Consider the following 20,806-nt stretch of genomic DNA (forward strand, 5'->3'; position numbering starts at 1 on the left):
CTCACATAGACTCTTGTTGTTCTGTTTGTTGCAACATCCCAAACTTTATGAACACGCAACACAAAACCTCTGGAGTACTGCTAAAAGTGTGATGCTGGTTGTTTTTGATTGCCCCTCTCCACCAAAAGAGTGACTTCTGGTGTGACTGTAGTTGGATAAGCAAGTGCCCTTTTTCTATCAACTTTCAGTCAGTTAGCTTCATTATCACAGTGAACCATGTCAGGATTTGTTATAATGTGAAATTATTATTAATTATTAATTTTACGCTGCTGTAACATTTATACTCTTATAGAGTTTATGGAAGCCCCTACATGTCCTTGTTTTTCTTAGTTAAATAAAACATACATTATTTAATTCATGAGGCCTTGGCTGCTGTTAAAATATGCTGAATCTGATTACAGTCCAATTCTGGCCCTCATACAAACACAGTCTGTCTCATCCCATCCATGACTAAAACCATTAGGACCCGGGGCCTAAAACGGCAGTTTGCTGTGCGACTTTTATAGTCTACATGCAGAAACAAGAGGCTGAGTGTGAGTGTGAGTGTGTGAGTGTGTGTGTGTGTGTGTGTGTGTGTGTGTGTGTGTGTGTGTGTAGCAAAGTGATTTGTCACAGCACACTTGGCTGAACAAAGAAGTCCCCTCACTCTGTAACATCACAAAGACAGGCTGTCGCTACATCGTGATTGGTGGAGAGCATACACTGTGTCATGTGATTGGTGCATTGCCCAAGGGCTCAGTTATCATGAGTCAGCCCCTTTTTTCTGCATGAGACGAGGGAGGAGGGGGAGAGACAGACGAAGGGGGAGAGAGAGAGAGAGACAGGCAGAAGGGTGGTGAGAAGTTTCTTTAGGTATCTGGGAGGAAAAATGAGCTTTTCATAAGCAGAAACTCAAGGAAATACAAACTGAAATGTTTTTATTAAAATTTGTGTGATCTCACACCTTACACAAAAGATACAGAAGGGAATGCTAACTGTTTTTTTTTTTCAATTATGTACGCAAAAATATCTGTATAAACTGGAAATAAATTGTCTCAAGATTCTATACCGTTCATCAGTTCAGCTCCAGTATTTTCAACAGAAAAGATGAGGAAAGGAACACGTAACGCGGGGATCCACTGCATGACTGAAGTCCCGGGTTCAGAGGGAGAAGGCAAAGTATCTGAATGTGTGCCTTTCGACAGACTCAATCATCATTTCAGTGTGTTTCATTGTCTGAAACTCAAAGGAATGAGGAAGTGGCAGGCCAGAAATCTACATGAGAGAACATGGAAACTATGAAAGCGGAGAAAAGGTGATACAATCTGTCTTTAGAAAAACACCACATCTCAAAAACAGCACTGAAATGACTGCAGTGTGTGTGTGTGTGTGTGTGTGTGTGTGTGTGTGTGTGTGTGTGTGTGTGTGTGTGTGTGTGTGTGTGTGTGTGTGTGTGTGTGTGTGTGTGTGTGTAGGACTGATACACTCATCACAGAGTGTGTGTTAGAAGCGTCTGTAGTAGCGATGCGGGGGTCCGTAGTGCATGGGCAGGTCCATGACGTGATGAGGGTTGACAGGAGGGTTGTGGTGGTGATGGTGGTGGTTGTTGTTGTTGTTGTTATTGTTCAGGGGGGGCAGGTGCTGTAAAGGGGGCACGTAGGGGGCCGGGGGCAGCTGGTGCATCATCACCTGGTGGTACATCCTGCCCTGGGGCGGAGCCGGCGGGTAGCGGGCACGTGGAGGCACAAAGAGGGGAGCCTGTACTGCCTGCGGCTGAGGAGGGGCCAGAGGGTTCGGGTTCGGTTGGTTTTCAGGAGGAGGACCCACACGTGGTCGCTTGGCGTCGGTGATGGGCTCTGGAGGGGGGCCGACCCTCTTCCCTGAATTATCTGCTGGAAGAAGAAAAATAAGAAGTTACTGATGAAGTCTTGTCTGATCTTCCTGTCTGGTTTCATAACACAGTGACGTTGTTGTGAGGCTTCCCTGGAGGTTTCAGTCTGACCCCTGTACGCTCCGGCCTGCCTTACATGCTTTACACAAACACACTGACACAAACCAAACACAGGAAACACCCCTGCAACTGCTGCCGGTTTAAGCTGTAAACAGCCAACTTGTCCGGATAAATAATTGTTAAAGAGACAAAGAGGAAGCAGCAGAGAGGAAGAATAATGCGGCTGCAGTGCAGCATTTCCCTGCTGTGGAACAAAATTCACCACATTTCTACATCAGTCTCAGTGAAAAATGGGGGAGATGATTAACGGGACAGAAATGATATGTTTCAACAGCTGTGCTGTGACACTCGGCACTGACCTGCAGACTTCTTATTCAGCTCTGCCTCGCCCTCCTTCTGGATCTCCTGAATGATTCGCTCGTCGTCTTGCTGCAGAAACACACACAAAAGTTGTTAACATTAGCGCAACTGTTGCACTGTTCATCACAGTGAACTCAGTACTCAGATAATTAACTCGTGACAGCCTTAAAGAAATCTTCCAGGCTGTAGGTCACAGGACAGGAACAACAGGAACTTCTTTACAGGACAATGCAACACAACAGCAGTCAACCTTTATCAATACTACTAACACTGCTGAGACTGTTTCAGACATAACTCAGGTCATTTCTGAGGTGGTAGCTTGTGGTGTTGCTGTGTTGAAGTGTAATGTACATTACACAGTGAGGTGTTGTTGGGAGAGAACATGAGGAAGCTCAGGCCGGTCAGAATCTGTGTGATCCCCTCGTGCATCTCTGCAGCCTCAACATGTAGCTTCCAGCGTGGGCTCAGTAGTTATGTCTGAACCTTGTAATGCACAACTATAATTCAAGCTTTGGCCAGCACAGTGCTTGTTTAGCTGCAGGCTTGTTGTGTCTGAGTCTAATGAAAACTGTCTCGAGTGAGGTCAGAGCTGCTGTCGTGGGTGGGACAGTTTGCCATTAACCAGTGTGGTCTAAACTGATAGAGTAGTGGCTGTGTGCTTCTCTAATCTAAAAATAAACTACAGGTTAAGTGAAGATAAAGCTAGTGAGACGTGAAAAGGAAAAGCTTTAAATGATGATAAGACGGCAGCTGACCCCTTTCACTAACTCTCTTCTGGCCCTCTGGTTACCAGCATTTATCCGTTTCTTGGCAATGGTTTCAGGACCAGCTCTTGGCCAGCGAGAGCTGCTGGAGGAGCTCCAGCTCATTAACTGCTCAGGGACTAATTGTTGTTTCTAGCTGCCAGTGATGCTGTGGCCAGTTCACTGTGGGCTACCATGGAGTCAGATGGCTGGGGTCAAAGTGCAAGGAGAGGTGTGTGAGAGCGTAAAAGGCGACCACCAACATCTTGGGAATGGCTGAAGTGAACTGAAGTTTGTGGCCGAAAACTAAAGAGGTAATGTCAGGTCCTTCACTGTCCTCACGCTACAATGTCCAGAAGAAAGAAGAAGTCACTAGTTAACATGTCTAGGATTACCGTGGGGTCTGTCCAGAGGGAGCACTTGCGGCAGTGGCGGCAGGGAGCGCCTGGAGAGCGAGCGTGCTGGCAGAAGTGGTTGTAGCCAGTGATGGGCTCTCTGCAGAGGTAACACATGAAGCTGCCACAGCGGCACGACATCCTGTTGCAGCCCTCCGACTTGACCAGGCCCGTCCCGCACTTCACACACTTCCTCACCCGAGCTGCCGTCATGCGCTCCTCGCTGCGGCGCAGGGAAGACGGACAGGCAGAGTTAAAAACAATGAAAGGAGAGCGAGAAACTAATGAATAAAGATCAACAAAAAGGAAGAGAGAAAAATACAGACAGCGCTGCAAAACCACGTCTCTGACTTGGTGGCTGCGGATAATAACGTGAACTTTCTCCTGCCGGACAGAGTCCTCCTCGTGTTTTCTTAATCTTGGAGTGAAATGAGGAATGGGTCTGCAGCTCATGTTAGTATTTTCTTGCAGGCATGAACAAAAGGCCGTCACCCAGAGCTTCCCTCTCAGGGTCGAACTCATACACTGTTCTCTGTGTCTTTACCACAAAGTCAACATGACTTTGGGATACAAGAACAAATCAAAGTATTGGCCTAAACAGCCCACCAAGACACAGACCCACTGGGTGATCGACTGTCAAACAATCGAGCTATTTTTTTTTTTTCTCATGGCATTTTACCATTTTTTCTGCAGGCAGTCAGATATGTCAGAATTGATATGGCTGCAACCAAACATGGTAAGTTGATGTTTAGCTTTGGTTCAGCACAGGAATGGCAGACTTCACCTCTAACAATGAAAGCCAGCATACAGAGATAGTTACAGAATGTAAACGAACAAAACCTAAGTAGAGTAAGTACAGGGTTTAAACTGGGGCAGTGCTAACTGTACAAGCAGCTGACAGCAGGGAAGTGAATGTTGTACCAGGAACATAATTCATCTGATCAAGGGGAAAACACAGAGAGCTTTAAAAACCGGCACAGCCGAACAAAGAAGTTCTATCTGCTCCCAGGACCAGTGTAACCTGTTGGCAGTCCATTTCTGAGAGGCAAATTTCCAGCGTCTTCCCTGACATACAATGACATCGAGGCAGCAGCGGAGGAGGAAGAGGTGACGTAAATACAGTCCTTAAGGAAGAGTCGTGTGAAGTGAAACCGACCGACTGTGATGTTAAATGTAAAATGTGATATACTCATGTGTGTAGACTTTTAGGTTGAAAAGTATTCAGGTTTTAATTGGGCATGTACAATATCTAAATGTTTCCTTTCATGTAGCTTTCAGCTGTGCTTGTGAGATATTTTTCATGTATTTGATGTGTGACTGCCTCTGTACTCCCCCTCTTTGGCACTGATGTACTTTTGACTGAGTTTTCACTGTCTTACTGGAATACAGTGTATCTGGGTGTGGCAAACCAGTTTTAAACTCTGTGTTTGGGACCAAACCCCAAAATCTTGAGGGGACTACTGCTGCTGTTGTGATTCTTTCACTCGTGTCCTGTTACAATCATCAGGTCAGTGCTGCTCAGACCTGCTCCACTGATCTTTCCACCAGGCCACTTCCTGCTCTTTAAGCACCAGGACGTAAGAAGATGTGTGAGCGTCTCAAAACAGGAAGTACTGCCTAAGGGCCGGCCGGGCCACAGGAAGCAGCCGGCCTCTCTACTTCCTGGAGTGTTGTCCGGGACACTGAGCCGGTTACCCAGCATCCTCTCCGAGCGAGGAGGAGCAGAGGGGACAGCAATAGAGAGGTTCCCTCAAAGAGTCAAAATGTTCACGGGAGGCTATTGTTTGAGTTTCACAATGTTTAAACGTAATTTTCATGTCAGGTATTATTACATGTATGTGAATACTGACCTGTAAAGATCATGATAGGTGACTTCGTCTTAGTGTGTTTTATATCAGACAAATCACAGGTTTATTAAGATTCCCAGCACCAAAAAAATCCACAAATCAAAGGACCTAAAATCTGTGTATGAGAGGCAAAGTGTGGCTGTGCGTTTTAGCCCTGCTTGTTTCCGTGAGACCACTTACAAGAGCACCCTCATGCGGATCTCGTCTCTCTCCAGGACCTGTTCACACGTCTTCCCCACATGCTGCTTCCACTGGACGTGGCACTTTCTACAGCTCTCCTGAAGATAAAGACAAGGAAGGAATGAGATGTAATGTAGCGAGAGATTCTTCTTGTTGCATCTGCTCCCCTTCAACTGTCTTAATATGTCATGAAACACAAAGACATGATCTCAGATTTCCATCACATCCATCACTGTCGTCTGACAGTATTCCAGTAAACTGCTGAGTAAGAGGAACACTGCAGTCAGGATATTCCTCTCCAGCCTCTGCTCTATATGCTGCTGGTGCTGCCACTGCAGGGACTTGGACTTGCACAGACATAGCTAGGTGTGGCTCTTCTTGCAAATGAGTGTGTGTATGTGTGTGCGTGTGTGTGTGTGTGTGTGACTGCAGTAAGAGTGTGATTTGCTTGCCACTGACTGCTTAGTTGCCTAGAAACAGCAACTCCATCCTCCAGCTTCCAGCCTCCTTTGACGTGTCAGCCCAAGACGTTCAGCTAAAGGACGTGCAGGGCAGACAGCATCACTGCATGCACGTACGTACGCACGCACGCACGCACGCACGCACGCACGCACGCACGCACGCACGCACACATTCGCTGGGTTGTCTCCCTTGCTAACCCTTAGCTAAGTGGTGTCACCATAAATATTTGAGGCCACTCATCTAATATTGAAGAGCGTGGAATATGACAGCTGATGCAGCACGGTATGATCCACATCTGACCCTCAACCTCGGAAGAAAATTGGTCAGAAATCCAGCTGCTACGTCCTGTGCCATCTTTACACACCCTGCAGTCACTGCGCTTTTTTTTTGGTTATGTGCTTGGCTTCCCACAGGCCTGTAGCTCTCATAATATTCACTAAGACAGCTCTCTGTGTGTGTGTGTGTGTGTGTGTGTGTGTGTGTGTGTGTGTGTGTGTGTGTGTGTGTGTGTGTGTGTGTGTGTGTGTGTGTGTGTGTGTGTGTGTGCACGTAAGGTCAGCCAGAGGGTGGAGAACTAGGCTGGAGACGGCTGAGTTTTTGTTGGCATTTGGAGCGGTTTGGATGGAAAAACCACCGACTCTCCAAAGCCAAACCGTGGAGCCCATTCAGAAGCCTCAGGCTGAGGATGAGCTCTCAAACAGGTAACAGATGAAGAGCAGACCAGCTGTATTCATGTACCTGCGGCGTTTCTGGTTTATAAGGGAGTGTCCAAGCACAGAGGAGCATGAAACACAGTTGAGACAGTGTGTGTGATAAAGTATGATGAGAGAGCTCTCTCTGGACTATGATTTCAGTTAAACAAGGGTGTTGAGAGGAGGAGGAGGAGGAGGAGGAGGAGGAGGAGGGGTTATGTGCCAGCCAAGAGGTGCAGAACTGGTCTCAAGTGTCAAGAAAAAGCCAGCTCACACAAAGACAGAGAGGCAAAGTGTGAAGGGGAGGAGGACAGAAGGCAGAGTGGTGAAAGATCACCCCCTAGTGGTGCCCTAAACACCAGGAAGAGGGACGCCATGAGAGCGAGTGACAGTGAATGTGCCACCGACAGGCTGCTGAATACCAGGAACACACCTGAGTACTTATAGTGTGACTAAAAATACAGCCTGTGACGTCGGAGTCAACCCTTGCACAGGGCGTGTCTCCCCCCCATCCCCTGTGGGTGTGTGGTTGGAATGTGACAGACAGACAGACAGACAGACAGACAGACAGACAGACAGACAGACAGACAGACAGACAGACAGACACACACACACCTTTATGATGTATAAATTGCAGCAGTGTGAACAATTGAATCTTGGAAATTCTGCATGTTCAGCCCCTTTACTTCAGCCTCTACATCCACTCTTCCCATCCACCCCATCTTGTTCCCACTTGTCCTCCATCTCCATTCACCGCACTCCTTCCCCTCTTGCCCTGCCCTTCTTCTTCATTCATACCTTGCCTACCTTCTTTGCTTGGTGCAGGCTGCAGCAGCCCTTATAAGGCAGTGCAAACAGCTTGTAGAGCCTCTGATTGGGGGGCTGCATCGAGTCTCTTTGAGTGTATGTGTGTATGTGTTTCTGCATGCATCGTTTTTTGGGGGGAGGTGTCTTTTACTGCAATCAAACCTGAGTGCAGTGCAAAGGGTATGGAAGAAGAGAAGAAATAAGAAGACAGCATGCAGCTTAATGTGCTGTGACATAAGATGCTTCACTGGGAGAACTGATGAGATAATGCAGCGCATGTGATAATGTACGAGATGTGAGCTGGTGCAACACAACACTCACAAACACACAAAAACACACACAGATCCAGCGGCCTACATTTCACATTCCTCTGCTTTCATGAAGTAATCACACACAGACCAGGAACAAGCCTGTCCAAATGTCCTCATAACCACATGTGGAATACATTAGTATCCGCTTGTGTGCCGCTTGTGTGCGTGTGTATATGTGTGTGTGTGTGTGTGTGTGCATGTGTGTGTAGGTCAGCCAGAGCCATGGGAGGGGAGCGGGAGAAAGGAAAAAAGAGGGAGGAGAATCTGGGTCAAACTTGATCTGAAACACATTTGAAATGGTGGAGGAAGTGTGTCCAACCACTAAGAAACCAGTACGAGGGGAGTGGAAAGTGCAGCCAGCCAATGAGGTGGCGGTGTGGGAGAAAGTGGGTGGTCTTATGGAAGTATGTCAGTTACATAATGAAGCCCCTCCCTGCTGGGAGACCGAGCAGGCTGCTGAGTGACTGTACAATTGTCTTCCACCGTGCTAATGCTGATGACTACCAAGGGCAAGGCTAGACAATACCAAAAACACACACAAACACACAAAACGAGTCTGTGCAGTAATTAGAATGTGACAACAGTTGGGTTTATGAGGTTGCTTCCACCACACACAACACACACACACACATCCTCATTCCTGCACACATTTAACAGGAAGCAAGTTGTGTTAAGTTTCATAGCACTTACTTAAAAAAACAAGCTCTGTTCTATTCAGCTCAAAGTGTCCTTTTAAGAGCAGTGAGGACAATACTGTCTTCTAACAGTTAACCTAAATATGCAGTCGTCTGCAGAATAATCTTCAGACAAGGATCAGACCAGCAGATATCTGGTACATGTCTAACTTTTTGTATCTTTGGGTGTGTGTGAGAATGTAATGGAGTACAGCTGTGCAGGTCCACTGCAGGGCAGCCACTGTGAGCCTCTGGCTCCATCTACAGGCTAAAGGGCAGAATTGCAGGAGAAATGATGAACATCCTTGTCCACAACATATGCATTTCTGTGAGCTCAGAGATTTGTTGACTACATTTAGAGCCCTGCTGCTTTTCAGGCAATGATTGAAATGATAATGCACAGCTTATACAAAGACCAGCTCACAATCCAGCCAGTAACAGAGACATCACTGCAAAGAATTGGGTTTAAAAAATAGAGGACTACTGTAAATCCAGAGGAAGTGTGATGTAAAGTGAGACTTTATAGTCTGACCGCAGACAGCAGGTGTCAGTGTGTTACAGGAGAATCCTATAAATGTATCATTAAATAGTAAAAAGCTTAAAGGGGAATTTAAATGATTTTACACCACAAAGAGTGTTTACAGGTCTTAGTGAGTACTACTGCATATGTCAAAAGTTGATAAAGCCTTTGTGCCTTTATCAGTTGGGCAAGAAGTAGAACCACCCCTCGTCCTATTATCGATCCAGTTCTGCCTTATTTTGTGAGTGAATCTGTATTTAGGTGGTCGTTGAGGGTGTTTGAACAGTATGGGTCAGCACTGAACATGCTGCTCTTCAACTATCAGATTGTGCTACCCTGGAAGCAGGGGCTGTTTTTTACACGTAAAAATATCAAACAGGAACTACATTTTGTCCCTGGTTCTGGGCAAAACGCAGGTTTAGTTCCTCAGAAAGGTTCCTGGTTTCCTGGTAAAGTCCCTGTGCTGGAAATGCCCTACAATACAAGCCCAATTCCAAAAAAGTTTGGACCAACAACAGTTTTAGTGCCCCTGAGCCCACGCAGTAACATCCTTTATACAATCATGTGTTCACACAGTGCTGAACCTCTCTCTACCCTCGCTTGTGAGCCACTGAGCCTTTCCAGGATGCTCCTTTCAAACCCAATCATGATACTATCACCTGTCACCAATCAACCTGATTACCTGTGGTGTTGTTGTACCAGCTGTTTTTGGAGCATTCCACCCAGTCTTTTGTTTGAAATTTGTTGCTGACACCAAGTTCAGAATAAGCAGATATTTACAAAAATCGATGAAGTTAACGAGGAAAAACGTTCAAGGTATTATCTTTGTACTTTTTTCAATCAACTACACTGTATGTCAGAAAGGACAAGCAAATGATCACATTCTGCTTAATTGTTGTTTTACACAGCGTCCAAACTTTTTTGGAATCATGGTTGTAGATTATTTTTTCCATAGGCAGAGTTGTTGTTTTGATCAAGAGAAAAAAATAGAGAAAAATGCAGATGACAATTTCCAAGAGCCAAACTGCCCGACTTTGAGCTGAAACTACACAGATATTCAATGTGTACTTATAAAACAAAGAAAAGCAGCAAATCAAACATTTGACAAGCTGAAACCAGAAAAAGTCTGGCATTTTTGCTTGATAATGGTGATTAATTTCCTCCGAACATTCTCAGATTCTTAGCTCACAGTTACTGGAGGACTTGATGCCATTAGGTAAATATACACATTTATTATGTTGGGTGTGTTGACACAACCTCATCCCTCTCCCCCCCATTCTGGGAATGCGGTGATGGCAGGAGTGTGTGTTAGTTGTGCTGAGTCACAAAGAGACTGTGGTGGCGTGGCAGGAGTGAGACACAAGAGCAGAAACAATAAGAAGCAAAGACATGAAGAGAGAAGGGAGGCTTTTTGTTTGTGTGGTGAGAGCGAGAATATGATTGTAGGTATGCTTGTGCGTGTTTCTGCCAGATAATGGACTGGAATCCATGTGACGGCCTTGGCAGACTCAAAGCGACGCCTCCCCCCTGCATTCCTCAGACAGAAGGAGGAGGCCCAGAGATAAACAGAGAGGGAGACAAGAGGTGGCGACCTCGCCAGATGGAACCATTTCATCGCATCCATAAAACTATTCATCAATCTTTCCTCTCTTGCTGATTTTGATCTGCGTCTCATGTTGACGCTGTACGGAGATGATTTATGCTGAAGTGGCACATGCGGAGTGTTTAGGCTTTACTGTCGCCGCAGACTGAATTATTCATGATGTCTCCTCTTGAGGTCAAATCCAGCTTAAATCTGTCTTTTGTACAGCGTGGCTGAGCTCTCACATATGTGATTTCATCAGAGGATGTACATACTGTGCAAGAGTCAATGCGTTAGCCTACATCTGACTGCGAACAGGGAGAACAGTGACAATACAAAAGGCTGGTGTGTTTAATGAACTAAATCAATACAGAGTAGGCCTTACCTTGCGACACCGAGGGTTGGGACAGCTAAACAGTGACATGTCTTTGTCCAACAAGGCTGGGAAGTTGCAAAATGGACACCTGAAAAGGTCAGAGAGGAAGAAGGGTTAAGAAGTGAGACAGTGACAGTGAGAGGTAACGTATGACACAACGAGCCGTGAGACAGACAACTGAGGAAACAAAGAGGCATTATATCAGGTCCCTTATGAGTGTACAGACCCCCTTTAAGCCATGAATTAGCCTGAAATGGACAGTCGTTCAAGTTGGACAAGCAACTGGAATATTATCGTACTAGTCATGGTGAGATCAAGTGTTTGCTGCCATCATGAAGGAATTGTGCTGCAACTAATAATAACTAATAAAGTATTTCCGTCATGAATTCAAGTGCTGATTATTTTCTCCGCCCACAGATTCGTGGTTTAGTCTACGTAACATAGGAAAATTTTGAAAAAGTCTCCACATTAGCTGGAATTTCCTCACAAAGAAAAGCAGAAAGTCTTCACGTCTGAGAAGCTGAAACCTGAACATTTCAGAAAATGACCAAAACAATTTATTGACTATCAAAATAGCTTGAAATAGAGTGCGGCAGTAAAGGAAGCTTAGTGGTGGTGACGCAGAAGTCATGCAACCGTGGTGTAGTTCAGCTTTTGGCTTTTTACTTCTGCTGACTGAATTTCTGCTTCAACAATCATGAAAGTTCCGATTATCTTGCTGAACATGATGTGTAAGCATCCTACATTTTGGTTTGCCACACAGCTTATTTTCTGCAACAATGCAAAATCCAAAATGGACAAATCCCACTGGCTTTCTGTAGAGAGAACGAGGGCGACCCAGCAAACATATGTCATCCCTGCAGCACCTTGTTGACTGGCTAATTGTTTCTGCTCTATTAAGTATGTGAACATTATGGAACAAGTGTGCAACAACACACAATGCAAAGAGGATCCATTTTCAAGGTGTACATGACAAAGTTGAATGAAGTTAACCCACACGCAAACAGACAAATCCAGGGTGTGAACACACACACCAAACACACACTTACCGCACGAGTTCATCAGCACAGGTGGCAGCGACCGCCTCCTCCGCCTGCCTCTCATAATATTTACACAGTATGTTCTCTGGCAGGACCTTCTCCAGCTCACATACTGGGTAGGAGCACGGGCAGCCCCCCTCCATGCAGCTCAGCTCAGACTGAACACACACATTAACACACACACACTTAGCACGCTGATGCAAACAAACACTGAGTGACCAGGTTATTTTGCACATATCTGATGTATGTAAATGGAGGCAAGTAAAAAATTAAAAACACCTCTAATTGAACCATTTCAAAATGAAATTGCGTTATATTGCATGATATGACTAATCATATCTAGTTGTCTGGCAACATTAAGAGTTATGTCCTACTCAAATTTGAGAAAAAGTGTGCGTGTGTGTGCGCCTACCTTTCCGGAGCCAAATACTGCCTCCTGAGCGTATTTGACCAGGCACTCTTTACAGAACAGGTGGCCGTCTGAACACTGCGTCATCTTCTCGAAGGCGAACTCGCCGTAGCAGCAGCCACACTCGATCAGCTGGCCGTCCTGCACAGACATACACAGGTTTTATTGACCTCAGAGGTTTTCAAACAATATTTTTTTTTTTTTTTTGGAATTAGGAACAGTGTCAAGTACTTAAAGGGATTAAGAACTAAACTCAACCTACAAAGCAACCAACACCATTCCAACACCTTCTACAAGTGGATTTCTTTTCAAGGACACAGAAAACTAAGAAAACCAATTACATTCAGCTGCTTGACTTCGAGGGAAACACTGGAGGATCTATTTCAATTTGGGTCCCAACTTTTGCTGTAACCAGAACAGTAAATATACAGTACTGTGCAAAAGTTGTGAGGTGTGGAAAAAATGCAAAGTGAGCAAACAAAAGAAAAATCTAAATCAAACCAATGTTTGGTGTCACAGCATCAATTCTTATAGGTACACTTGCACAAAGTCAGGGATTTTGTAGGATTATAGTCAGATGTATGATCAACCATTTATACCAAACAGGTGCTAATGATCATCAATTTCACATGTAGGTCGAAACTGAAACAGAAACAGCTGTGTAAAACTGGGTGAGGAACAGCCGAACTCTGCTACCAAAATGAGGTTGTGGAAGACAGTTTCATGTCACAGGTCATGCACTGTGGCAAGACTGAGCACAGCAACAAGACACAAGGTAGTTATACTGCATCAGCAAGGTCTCTCCCAGACAAAGATTTAAAGCAGACTGGGGTTTCAAGATGAGCTGTTCAAGCTCTTTTGAAGAAGCACAAAGAAACAGGCAACGTTGAGGATCACAGACAGGCTGCATTTCTGCAAATGGAGTTGTCAGGATTAATGGTGTCCCCACAGAGCCCTGATCTCAACACCATCGATTCTGTCTGGGATTACATGAAGACAGAATGATTTGAGAAAGCCTGCATCCACAGAAGATCTATGGTTAGTTCTCCAAGGTGACTGGAACAACCAGCCGAGTTCCTTCAAAAACTGTGTGCAAGTGTACCGAGAAGAACTGATGCTGCTTTGAAGGCAGAGGGTGGTCACACCAAATATTGATTTGATTTAGATTTCTCTCATGTTCATTCACTGCACTTTGGTAACTGATGAGAATAAACTATTAACACTTACATTTTTGAAAGCATTCTTTGTTTACAGCATTTTTTCACACCAGCCTAAACCTTTTGCACAGTACTGTATATTCAGCAGCAGCAGCCATGTGACCGACTAACCAATACTATCCTAAACAAACCTATGAATGTGTCATCTTTAGGAGTAACAACAGGTTGAGGTATGTGTGGTTCCTACCTTCTTGTATTCATCTTCATTGACCTGCAGAGCCAAGAGGAAGTCCTCATGCTGGAAAGGGTGAAAGGAGTTTGGTTATCACAGGGTCAATGGTAAACAAACTGCACTTGTATTATACTTTTCTAGCATAGCACACAAAGCACTTAGAGACTCCCAGGGACTATTCTGTCCCCACTGGTGTGAATGTAGTGCCTCGTACACAGAGATCCTGCTATATTGTTAAGAAGACCTGTCATTACGCCAGCTTGGCTGTTTTTACACTGAACCACACAGCGCCAACATAATGCCACCTGCTAGCATACCAGAAGATGAGGAGTGACATGCAACACAACAGCACAGGTGTCTGATATAAGATACATATAAGGCAGCGACATTGCTGTGCTTTTGCTAACCGTGCACATTCTGTGAAGCCAAACAAAGTTTTGGTGCGTTGTATACAACATGATGTGATAAACGGTGGATTCCTGTGAGCGATCAGAAACAGAATAGAACAGAGTTGGTTGCTGTTCTTTGTCTTTGCATTAGCTGCTGACTGCTTTTAAATCCCCCAGCTGAGGGTTGCACACTAGCATGTCATCAAAACGTTACACTCCTGTTCTGTCCTCCCACCTCGCCCTTTTTACATACATTCGATTCGGCTCTGTTGCAGCAGGCCTTTTTAAGATCGAGGCAGATCTGCGCACTTTGAACCGCCATCTTGCTGAGCGCATTGCAGGACGGTTAGAATCAGAACCACCTTCATTGGCCAAGTGAAATTTGTTCTCTGTGTTTAAACCATCCTGAGGAGCAGTCTGTGCGGTACCCGGGGACCAACTCCTGCTCCAAGCAAGGAGTTATTTCTAGCAATTCTCATACACCCTTAATGTTAAACCAAATCATTACAATCACGACAAATGGCTGCTTTGGAGGGAAGCCTTAAGTTACCTCTGCTGCTGGCTCAAAGATTTCCACCTTGTGACACCATGATGTGGCCGTTTCACTGTTGGATTACCACCTGTGACAGCTTAAGCGGAAATGACCTCCAGCTCTTTCACTGGCTTCCCAGTCAGCCAATCACATTACAGTATTATTCCACATTCTTTAACACTGTATGTAGTTTCAAATTTAAAAAAATGTTTGTCAAATGGCTCTTGTTTTATGCTTGCTGTGTCCACATGCTTTTTTTTTTTTTTTTTTAGCTCCAACATAGAGCTGGTTTGTCACGTGAAATAACCAGAGATGTTGCATTTGCTAAATGAGGAGCACTAGACCATAATTGGTGTCTGTCTATGAGTTTGTAACCTAATGAGTAACATGATGACGTCAAGTGGCTAACAAATACATTCCCCTCCAGACCTAGCTTAAAAAAACGTAATAAAGGCCAGACATTTTCAGTACAATGTAAATCCAATATTCCCTACAGTAGTATGCTGGTGGAGAAATATAATGTTGAGAGCAAAATACCCTAAACTCACTCACTGACGGGGTTGTTGTCCTCTGCATATGAAAAAATATACACATTCCTTGTATGTGTACACATAATTGGCCAATAAAAAGCTGATTCTGATGAATAACTTTCACATTGTGTACCTCTGCCCATTCTTTGGCCTTCTGCTGATAGAACGTAAGCTCTTTCTGCAGAGATGCTTCCAGATTGATCCAGATCCTGCAGTAACGACGGTCGTTCTCCAAGAAATACATCCTCTTGTCAAACTTTACTGAGCCTGGTGGACAGAGAGAACCAAGTGAGTGAGACAGCCTGCAGCGGCAGCTAAAAGGTCTTCTGCAGATCTGTAGTCAAACTCAGTTACTGACACTACATACACTGCAACTAAGTGTAATTAAAAACATGCACATGCAGGTGGGTGTCTAGATTATAGCATCTGGTCTAAGCAGACAGAGAAAAGTGAAAAGTTTTGCTCACCGTGCTCAAAATGGAAATCAATGTAGCAGCGCTCAGAGGAGGTTCTGCTCCGTCGTCTCTTTCCTGAGAGGTCCCCTGAATCTTGCCACTTCTTCAGCGCTTCGCATAAGGCCTGTGTGAGTGGGGGTTAAAGAGACATGTGTAAAGCAGAGCAACAAAGAAGAGAGAGGGGAGAGTCGCAATGGCCGTGCCCCAAGACCACGGTACCTTGCGTGTGATTGCATAGTGTCCCTTCAGAGCATTGAGGGCCCATTTGATGTCCTGACAGCTGAGCATCCTGAAATCTGCCATGAGCAAGTCGGCAGCCTGCATCACAGACTCAGGTCCCACCGTAGCCAGTTTGGCATAGTCAAACAGGTCCTCTGTCACCTGAGGAGACCCAGAACGGACGCATAAAACACAGCACTCAGACACAGAGATGGACAAATGAAAAATGACACTGTCTAAGTGACATGTGAGGCTGAGGGGGAACAGCTGAATAATCAGGCTTCAAGGAAGGAACTGAAGGTCTGCTGTTTTGTGTGAACAACTGTGAGAGCCTGAGGTGTCACTGTTCTTTTCTGTTCTATGCTTTAATATGTGTGTGTGTGTATACATAGTACTCTGCAAAGTTTTCTTAAGAAAAATATAATATAAATTAATTAATTTGTGCCATGTTGATGCTTGTTGTGCTGGTGAGGATGTTAAACACCACTTACACTGACCTACACCACTACCATCCAAGCTTAAGTTAACTCAATTTTCACGACTAAAATCACCCATTTACTGAAAAATTGCACTAATCAGTAATGCATGTTACAGAGTTGAACAGACCCACACACACTCACACACACCTCTGTCTGGCTGTCTCCAGACTCCAGTAGGATGCTGGTCGGTGCTACTGCAGCTGCTGCAGTCTCCCTTCTTGGATACTCTGGGTTCTCCAACAACAGGTTACAGATACTGGAGACACAACAGAGAGGAGCAGCATGTAAACAAGCTTGCACAGACACAGACAGGACACACTGTAACAGATATGATGGTCTTTCAATACCTGTCAACCTACACAGAACAGATTCAAGAATACAGATTGGGACTGTGCCCTATTACATGTGTGGCAAAGGAGTGTACACCTTTTCAGCTATATGTGAGAGAAAAATATAATAAGATTTTTAATAAATAATAAATCTGGACTAGACAAAAGGCTTAATTAATTAACAGGAAATTCAGTTAATTAACTGAGAAGTTACTAATCATAACTCTATGTGAAGTACTGGAGAGTTGGTGCTTCTTACACATTCAGGTCTTTCACATTATTCTTTTGGATCAGTTCTGCTACATAGGCTTCTTGGACATCTGGGAATAGATCCAACTGTAGACACACAGAGAGTTGAATGGGCGAGATGTAGTTGAGACAGAGGAAGTGAAAAAATAAAACTAAAAAATAAACTACATATGAACCATCTTTTGAGCTCACTGTGGCTTTCTGTTCCAATGTGATACTCACAACACCAGTGATAAGCGTTCGAACAAGGGGCTGCTGTTGCTCCGCTCTCCCTCGTGGTGCAGAAGGACCAGGCCTCGCATCCTCTATTAAGGGGATGCCCTCCGGTGCAGGAGGGACCGGGACTAGACCCGGGGCCGGGTTGACCCTTTCTGGGTTTGGAGCTTGAGCCACAATGACAAGAGCCTCTCTTCCGTTGTGGGGGACTGAAGCCGTGGGAGCTGGTGGAGCAGGAGGATTAGAGTTCACATTAGGCACCCTGATGTTGAGGCTGCGGGCTGGTTGGACCATGCTGGAGGGACCAGCCTGTGGCGGAGGATTCGGCACAGCCTCCCCAGGCGCCTGGCTCCCCAAGATGATCCGGTGACCTGCCTCTGGAGGTCCTAGTCTCTCTGGTGCTGCAGCTATTAGCACTGCAGGGGGGATCACTGGTATGACCTGAGGGAGCTGAGGGGCCTGGACAGGAGGCTGGGCTGGGGCCTGAGCCAGGGGCTGTGGCTCAATCTGAATGAGATTGCCCTGCATGCAATTGAGTGACATGGGCTGCAGCAGGTTCTGGGGCCTAAGATGCAGCTGCGGGTGGGTTATTAGAGCAGAGGCATGGATGCTTGGCTGCTGGGGACGAACATCCTGCTTCACCTCCTTCACTGGAATGAGGTGTGGCTGTATGGTGGAGGTCCCAGTGGACTGGAGCTGCGTGGATGTACCAGGCTGAGACTGTGTCCTTGTGTGAGACTGTGCAGATGAAGTACTGGCCTGAGGATTGTCTTGAGAATGCGTACTTGTACTCGCCTTTTCTTGAGTCTTTGTAGAAGAACTTGCAACTGCACAAGAATAATGTGTGGCACTGGTTGAGTTTCTCGTCTGGGGCTCCACTGTTGTGTGTGCTGAAGAGCCAGCTTGTGGCTGTGTGACTCCAGATGAGCCAGGCTGAGGCTGAATTAGTACTTGTAAAGGTGCTCTGGATATGGTGGCGCTAGCCTTGGCGTTTGTGGAGGTAGATGGGGTTTGGATAGAAGAAACTGCATGGAGCTCCACTTTTATATGTGCTGACGTACCATCCTTTTGCTGTGAGTTTGTGTTAAGTCTTGGCTGAGACAGTGTGTGTGATGAAGAGCCAGGTTGTGGCTGTGTAGGTCCGGAAGTGCTAGGCTGCACTGGTGTTCGTATGGCTGGCCTTACTGTGGAGGAGCTGGCCTTGGCATCTCTGGAGGTAGAGGGGGCAGGACCGGTGTCCCCTGTGGGAACAGCAGGAGTTGCGCTACTATGACCTACAACTTGAATTAGGTTGTGCGAGGCCCCGCTCCATTTTGCGGCTGGGCGAATCAGATGTCTGCGTGCAGGAGTTAGTGGCTGCAGGAAAATGGGCAAAGAGACAAATTGAGGGATGAAGGAAAACAGAGATGCTACTGGTGTTGTAACTTCTGCGGCTCGTGTTACTGATTTCTGATTTCATGCCAACTGTAAAAAAAACACTTTTACACACTAAAATGTTTATCTTTTGTGTTCAAATTAACGGGAAAAATTTATGTGCACAATAAAGATTTAAGATCAGCCACCTCCAGTATCCTGATGTCATCATCATCAGCATCGTCCGGGACTAGAACGGGGCTGCCTGGTACCAGAGTCACAGGCTCCTCATCAGAGTCATCAGAAATGGTGATGAGCTCCCTCTTATGGGCACGGGAGCCTACGCAGGCACAGTGCAATGTCAATATTAGTACATTTATGTCTTTTCAGTTAAGTGTGTGAAAAAGAAAAAAAGAAAGGACAGAACAGAACATAAGCCAGAGCAATGAGGGCAAAACGGAATTACCGATGTGTTTAAACTGAATATTTTGTGTAAACATGCACATTTTCTGCTTTTTCACTTCTCTGTAATGGTAAACAGAATCATTTTACAGACCAGACAAATAATCAATCAATCAAGCAAATAATTGTTAGTTGCAGTCCTAAAAACTGAGATGCTGCAAGAGGGCGTGTGCGGAGGATTCAATTAATTCAGTTTGTTGTGATACTCGGGACAATAGGACAAGCGAAGTGTGTCACACAAACATGTGCTAATGGAAGAATACTGTAAGATGTCATGCTACTGCTACATGCTAAATACCATAACCATTAAAATATATCAGTGTTAGTGATTAAACTAAGGCAAACTGACTGTGGCTGTGATGGGTTCATTAAAGTGTTTGCAGTTTGAGTTACATCTAAGCATATGAGTGAGGATATGAAGGTGTGTCTCACCTTGGCTGCGGTGGACATTGAAGCTTGCCAGGTGAATGACATCGTCATCGCTGCCTCCATCTGCCATTGTGAAACTATACTTACCAGCAACCTGAATCAGCCCACACACAGAGTAACAGCTCAATCTGTACGATCTATTTAAAACACACACACACACACACACACACACACACACACACAGACACAGACACAGACACAGACAGACAGACACACACACACACACACACACACACACACACACACACACACACACACACACACACACACACAAACACACACACACACACACACACACACACACACACACACACACACACACACACAGTTAAAGAAGTTTATGCTGGTATTCCCCTAGAACTTCAACAAAGTCGAGAAGGGTTGGACTCCACCCTGGTATCATAAATAATGCTATGACACAAGGTTAACAGAGAACTTATAGTAATATGCGATTATCCATTGGCCAATTCAACACACATGTTCGTAAAAGAGAACCTAACAGAGAGGAAGTTTGTGATAAAGCGGTGAGTTAAATCATGTGGAGCAGCATGTGGCTTAGTGTTCATGTCACCAACTAGAAACAACATTAACGTTAGCTAGCTAACTGAAAGTTGATTTGAAGAGTGATGCCACAAGAATCTGTTGAAACAATCACTCCGTCATCGTTGCTTGCTAGCCCAGCTCCAGCTGCCTTAGATCTGATCAAAGTTGGCATGAATTCATCTTACATGTTGTTACACAGCAGACGCTAACACGGCGAGAAGCTGACAATGTTGAAATACTAGCTACATGAACTTGCGTTGTACTCATCATCTTGACATTGGTCGGAATATTGTACTATTAGCTTCAAGTTTTAGGTGCTGTCGATAAAAACAAACGTGTCAGGGCAGAAATCAATCATTTCCGCACACACACACACACACACACAGAACAAACCACTGCTCTCAGCTAAGCTAATGTTAATTAGCTTTGGCTTGCTAGCCAGCTAGTAGGTTAAGTAGTTAGCTCACTTCTGTCGGGATTACTATTCATAGAAATGCTTCGAAACAATCATTCACGGTCTAACGTTGAGGTATGAGAAATACAAATGCAGAAATGTACAATACCGCAGCTTCGCGTTGGACAACCAGACCTGAACGCCTTGTTACAGGACTGACAATCCGTGAATAACGAAACAAACTGCCAAAACAAGAACAGTAGCAACGTCACGCGTACGATGCCTTTCTCGACGTAAGGCCTGCGGCCCTCTGGGAAATGTAGTCGTAGAGGCAGAGGATGTTCTCGGCATTGTAGTCAGGCTCAGGTCACGGATACACCCAAGACTTGGAAAGAGGATAGTCTATTTATATGTAGAAAAGCCACAAGAGCAGCAGAGTTTATGGCTGTGGACAGCCCCAAGCTAAATAGCATCATTAGTGAGTAGCTAAGGTCACCCGAAAAGAGAAAG

The 20,806-nt window shown here is 45.2% G+C and overlaps 1 protein-coding gene across 4 annotated transcripts; it reads right to left on the reverse strand.

Annotated features, from left to right (window-relative positions):
* Nucleotides 1-900: 900 nt before the first annotated feature.
* Nucleotides 901-20,558, reverse strand: rnf216 (ring finger protein 216). Of its 4 annotated transcripts, none has more exons than XM_070981563.1 (18): nt 20,466-20,558; nt 19,363-19,496; nt 18,678-18,808; nt 17,122-18,471; nt 16,910-16,986; nt 16,469-16,577; nt 15,843-16,004; nt 15,636-15,747; nt 15,302-15,435; nt 13,733-13,783; nt 12,332-12,469; nt 11,929-12,077; nt 10,889-10,967; nt 5,456-5,553; nt 3,429-3,651; nt 2,290-2,359; nt 1,455-1,871; nt 1,279-1,408 (listed from the first exon to the last, which is right to left on the reverse strand). In XM_070981563.1, exons 2-17 carry the CDS (start codon nt 19,427-19,429, stop codon nt 1,483-1,485), a joined length of 3,339 nt encoding a protein of 1,112 aa, XP_070837664.1. In that variant the 5' UTR covers nt 19,430-19,496; nt 20,466-20,558; the 3' UTR covers nt 1,279-1,408; nt 1,455-1,482. The 4 variants fall into 4 exon arrangements, with proteins under 4 accessions (XP_070837666.1, XP_070837663.1, XP_070837664.1 ...); XM_070981564.1 differs by having other exon boundaries at nt 1,295-1,412; XM_070981565.1 differs by having other exon boundaries at nt 901-1,868.
* Between the last annotated feature and the right edge of the window lie 248 nt (nt 20,559-20,806).

This window comes from Chaetodon trifascialis, chromosome 15 (assembly GCF_039877785.1).
Source record: "Chaetodon trifascialis isolate fChaTrf1 chromosome 15, fChaTrf1.hap1, whole genome shotgun sequence".
Classification (NCBI taxonomy): Eukaryota; Metazoa; Chordata; class Actinopteri; order Chaetodontiformes; family Chaetodontidae; genus Chaetodon; species Chaetodon trifascialis.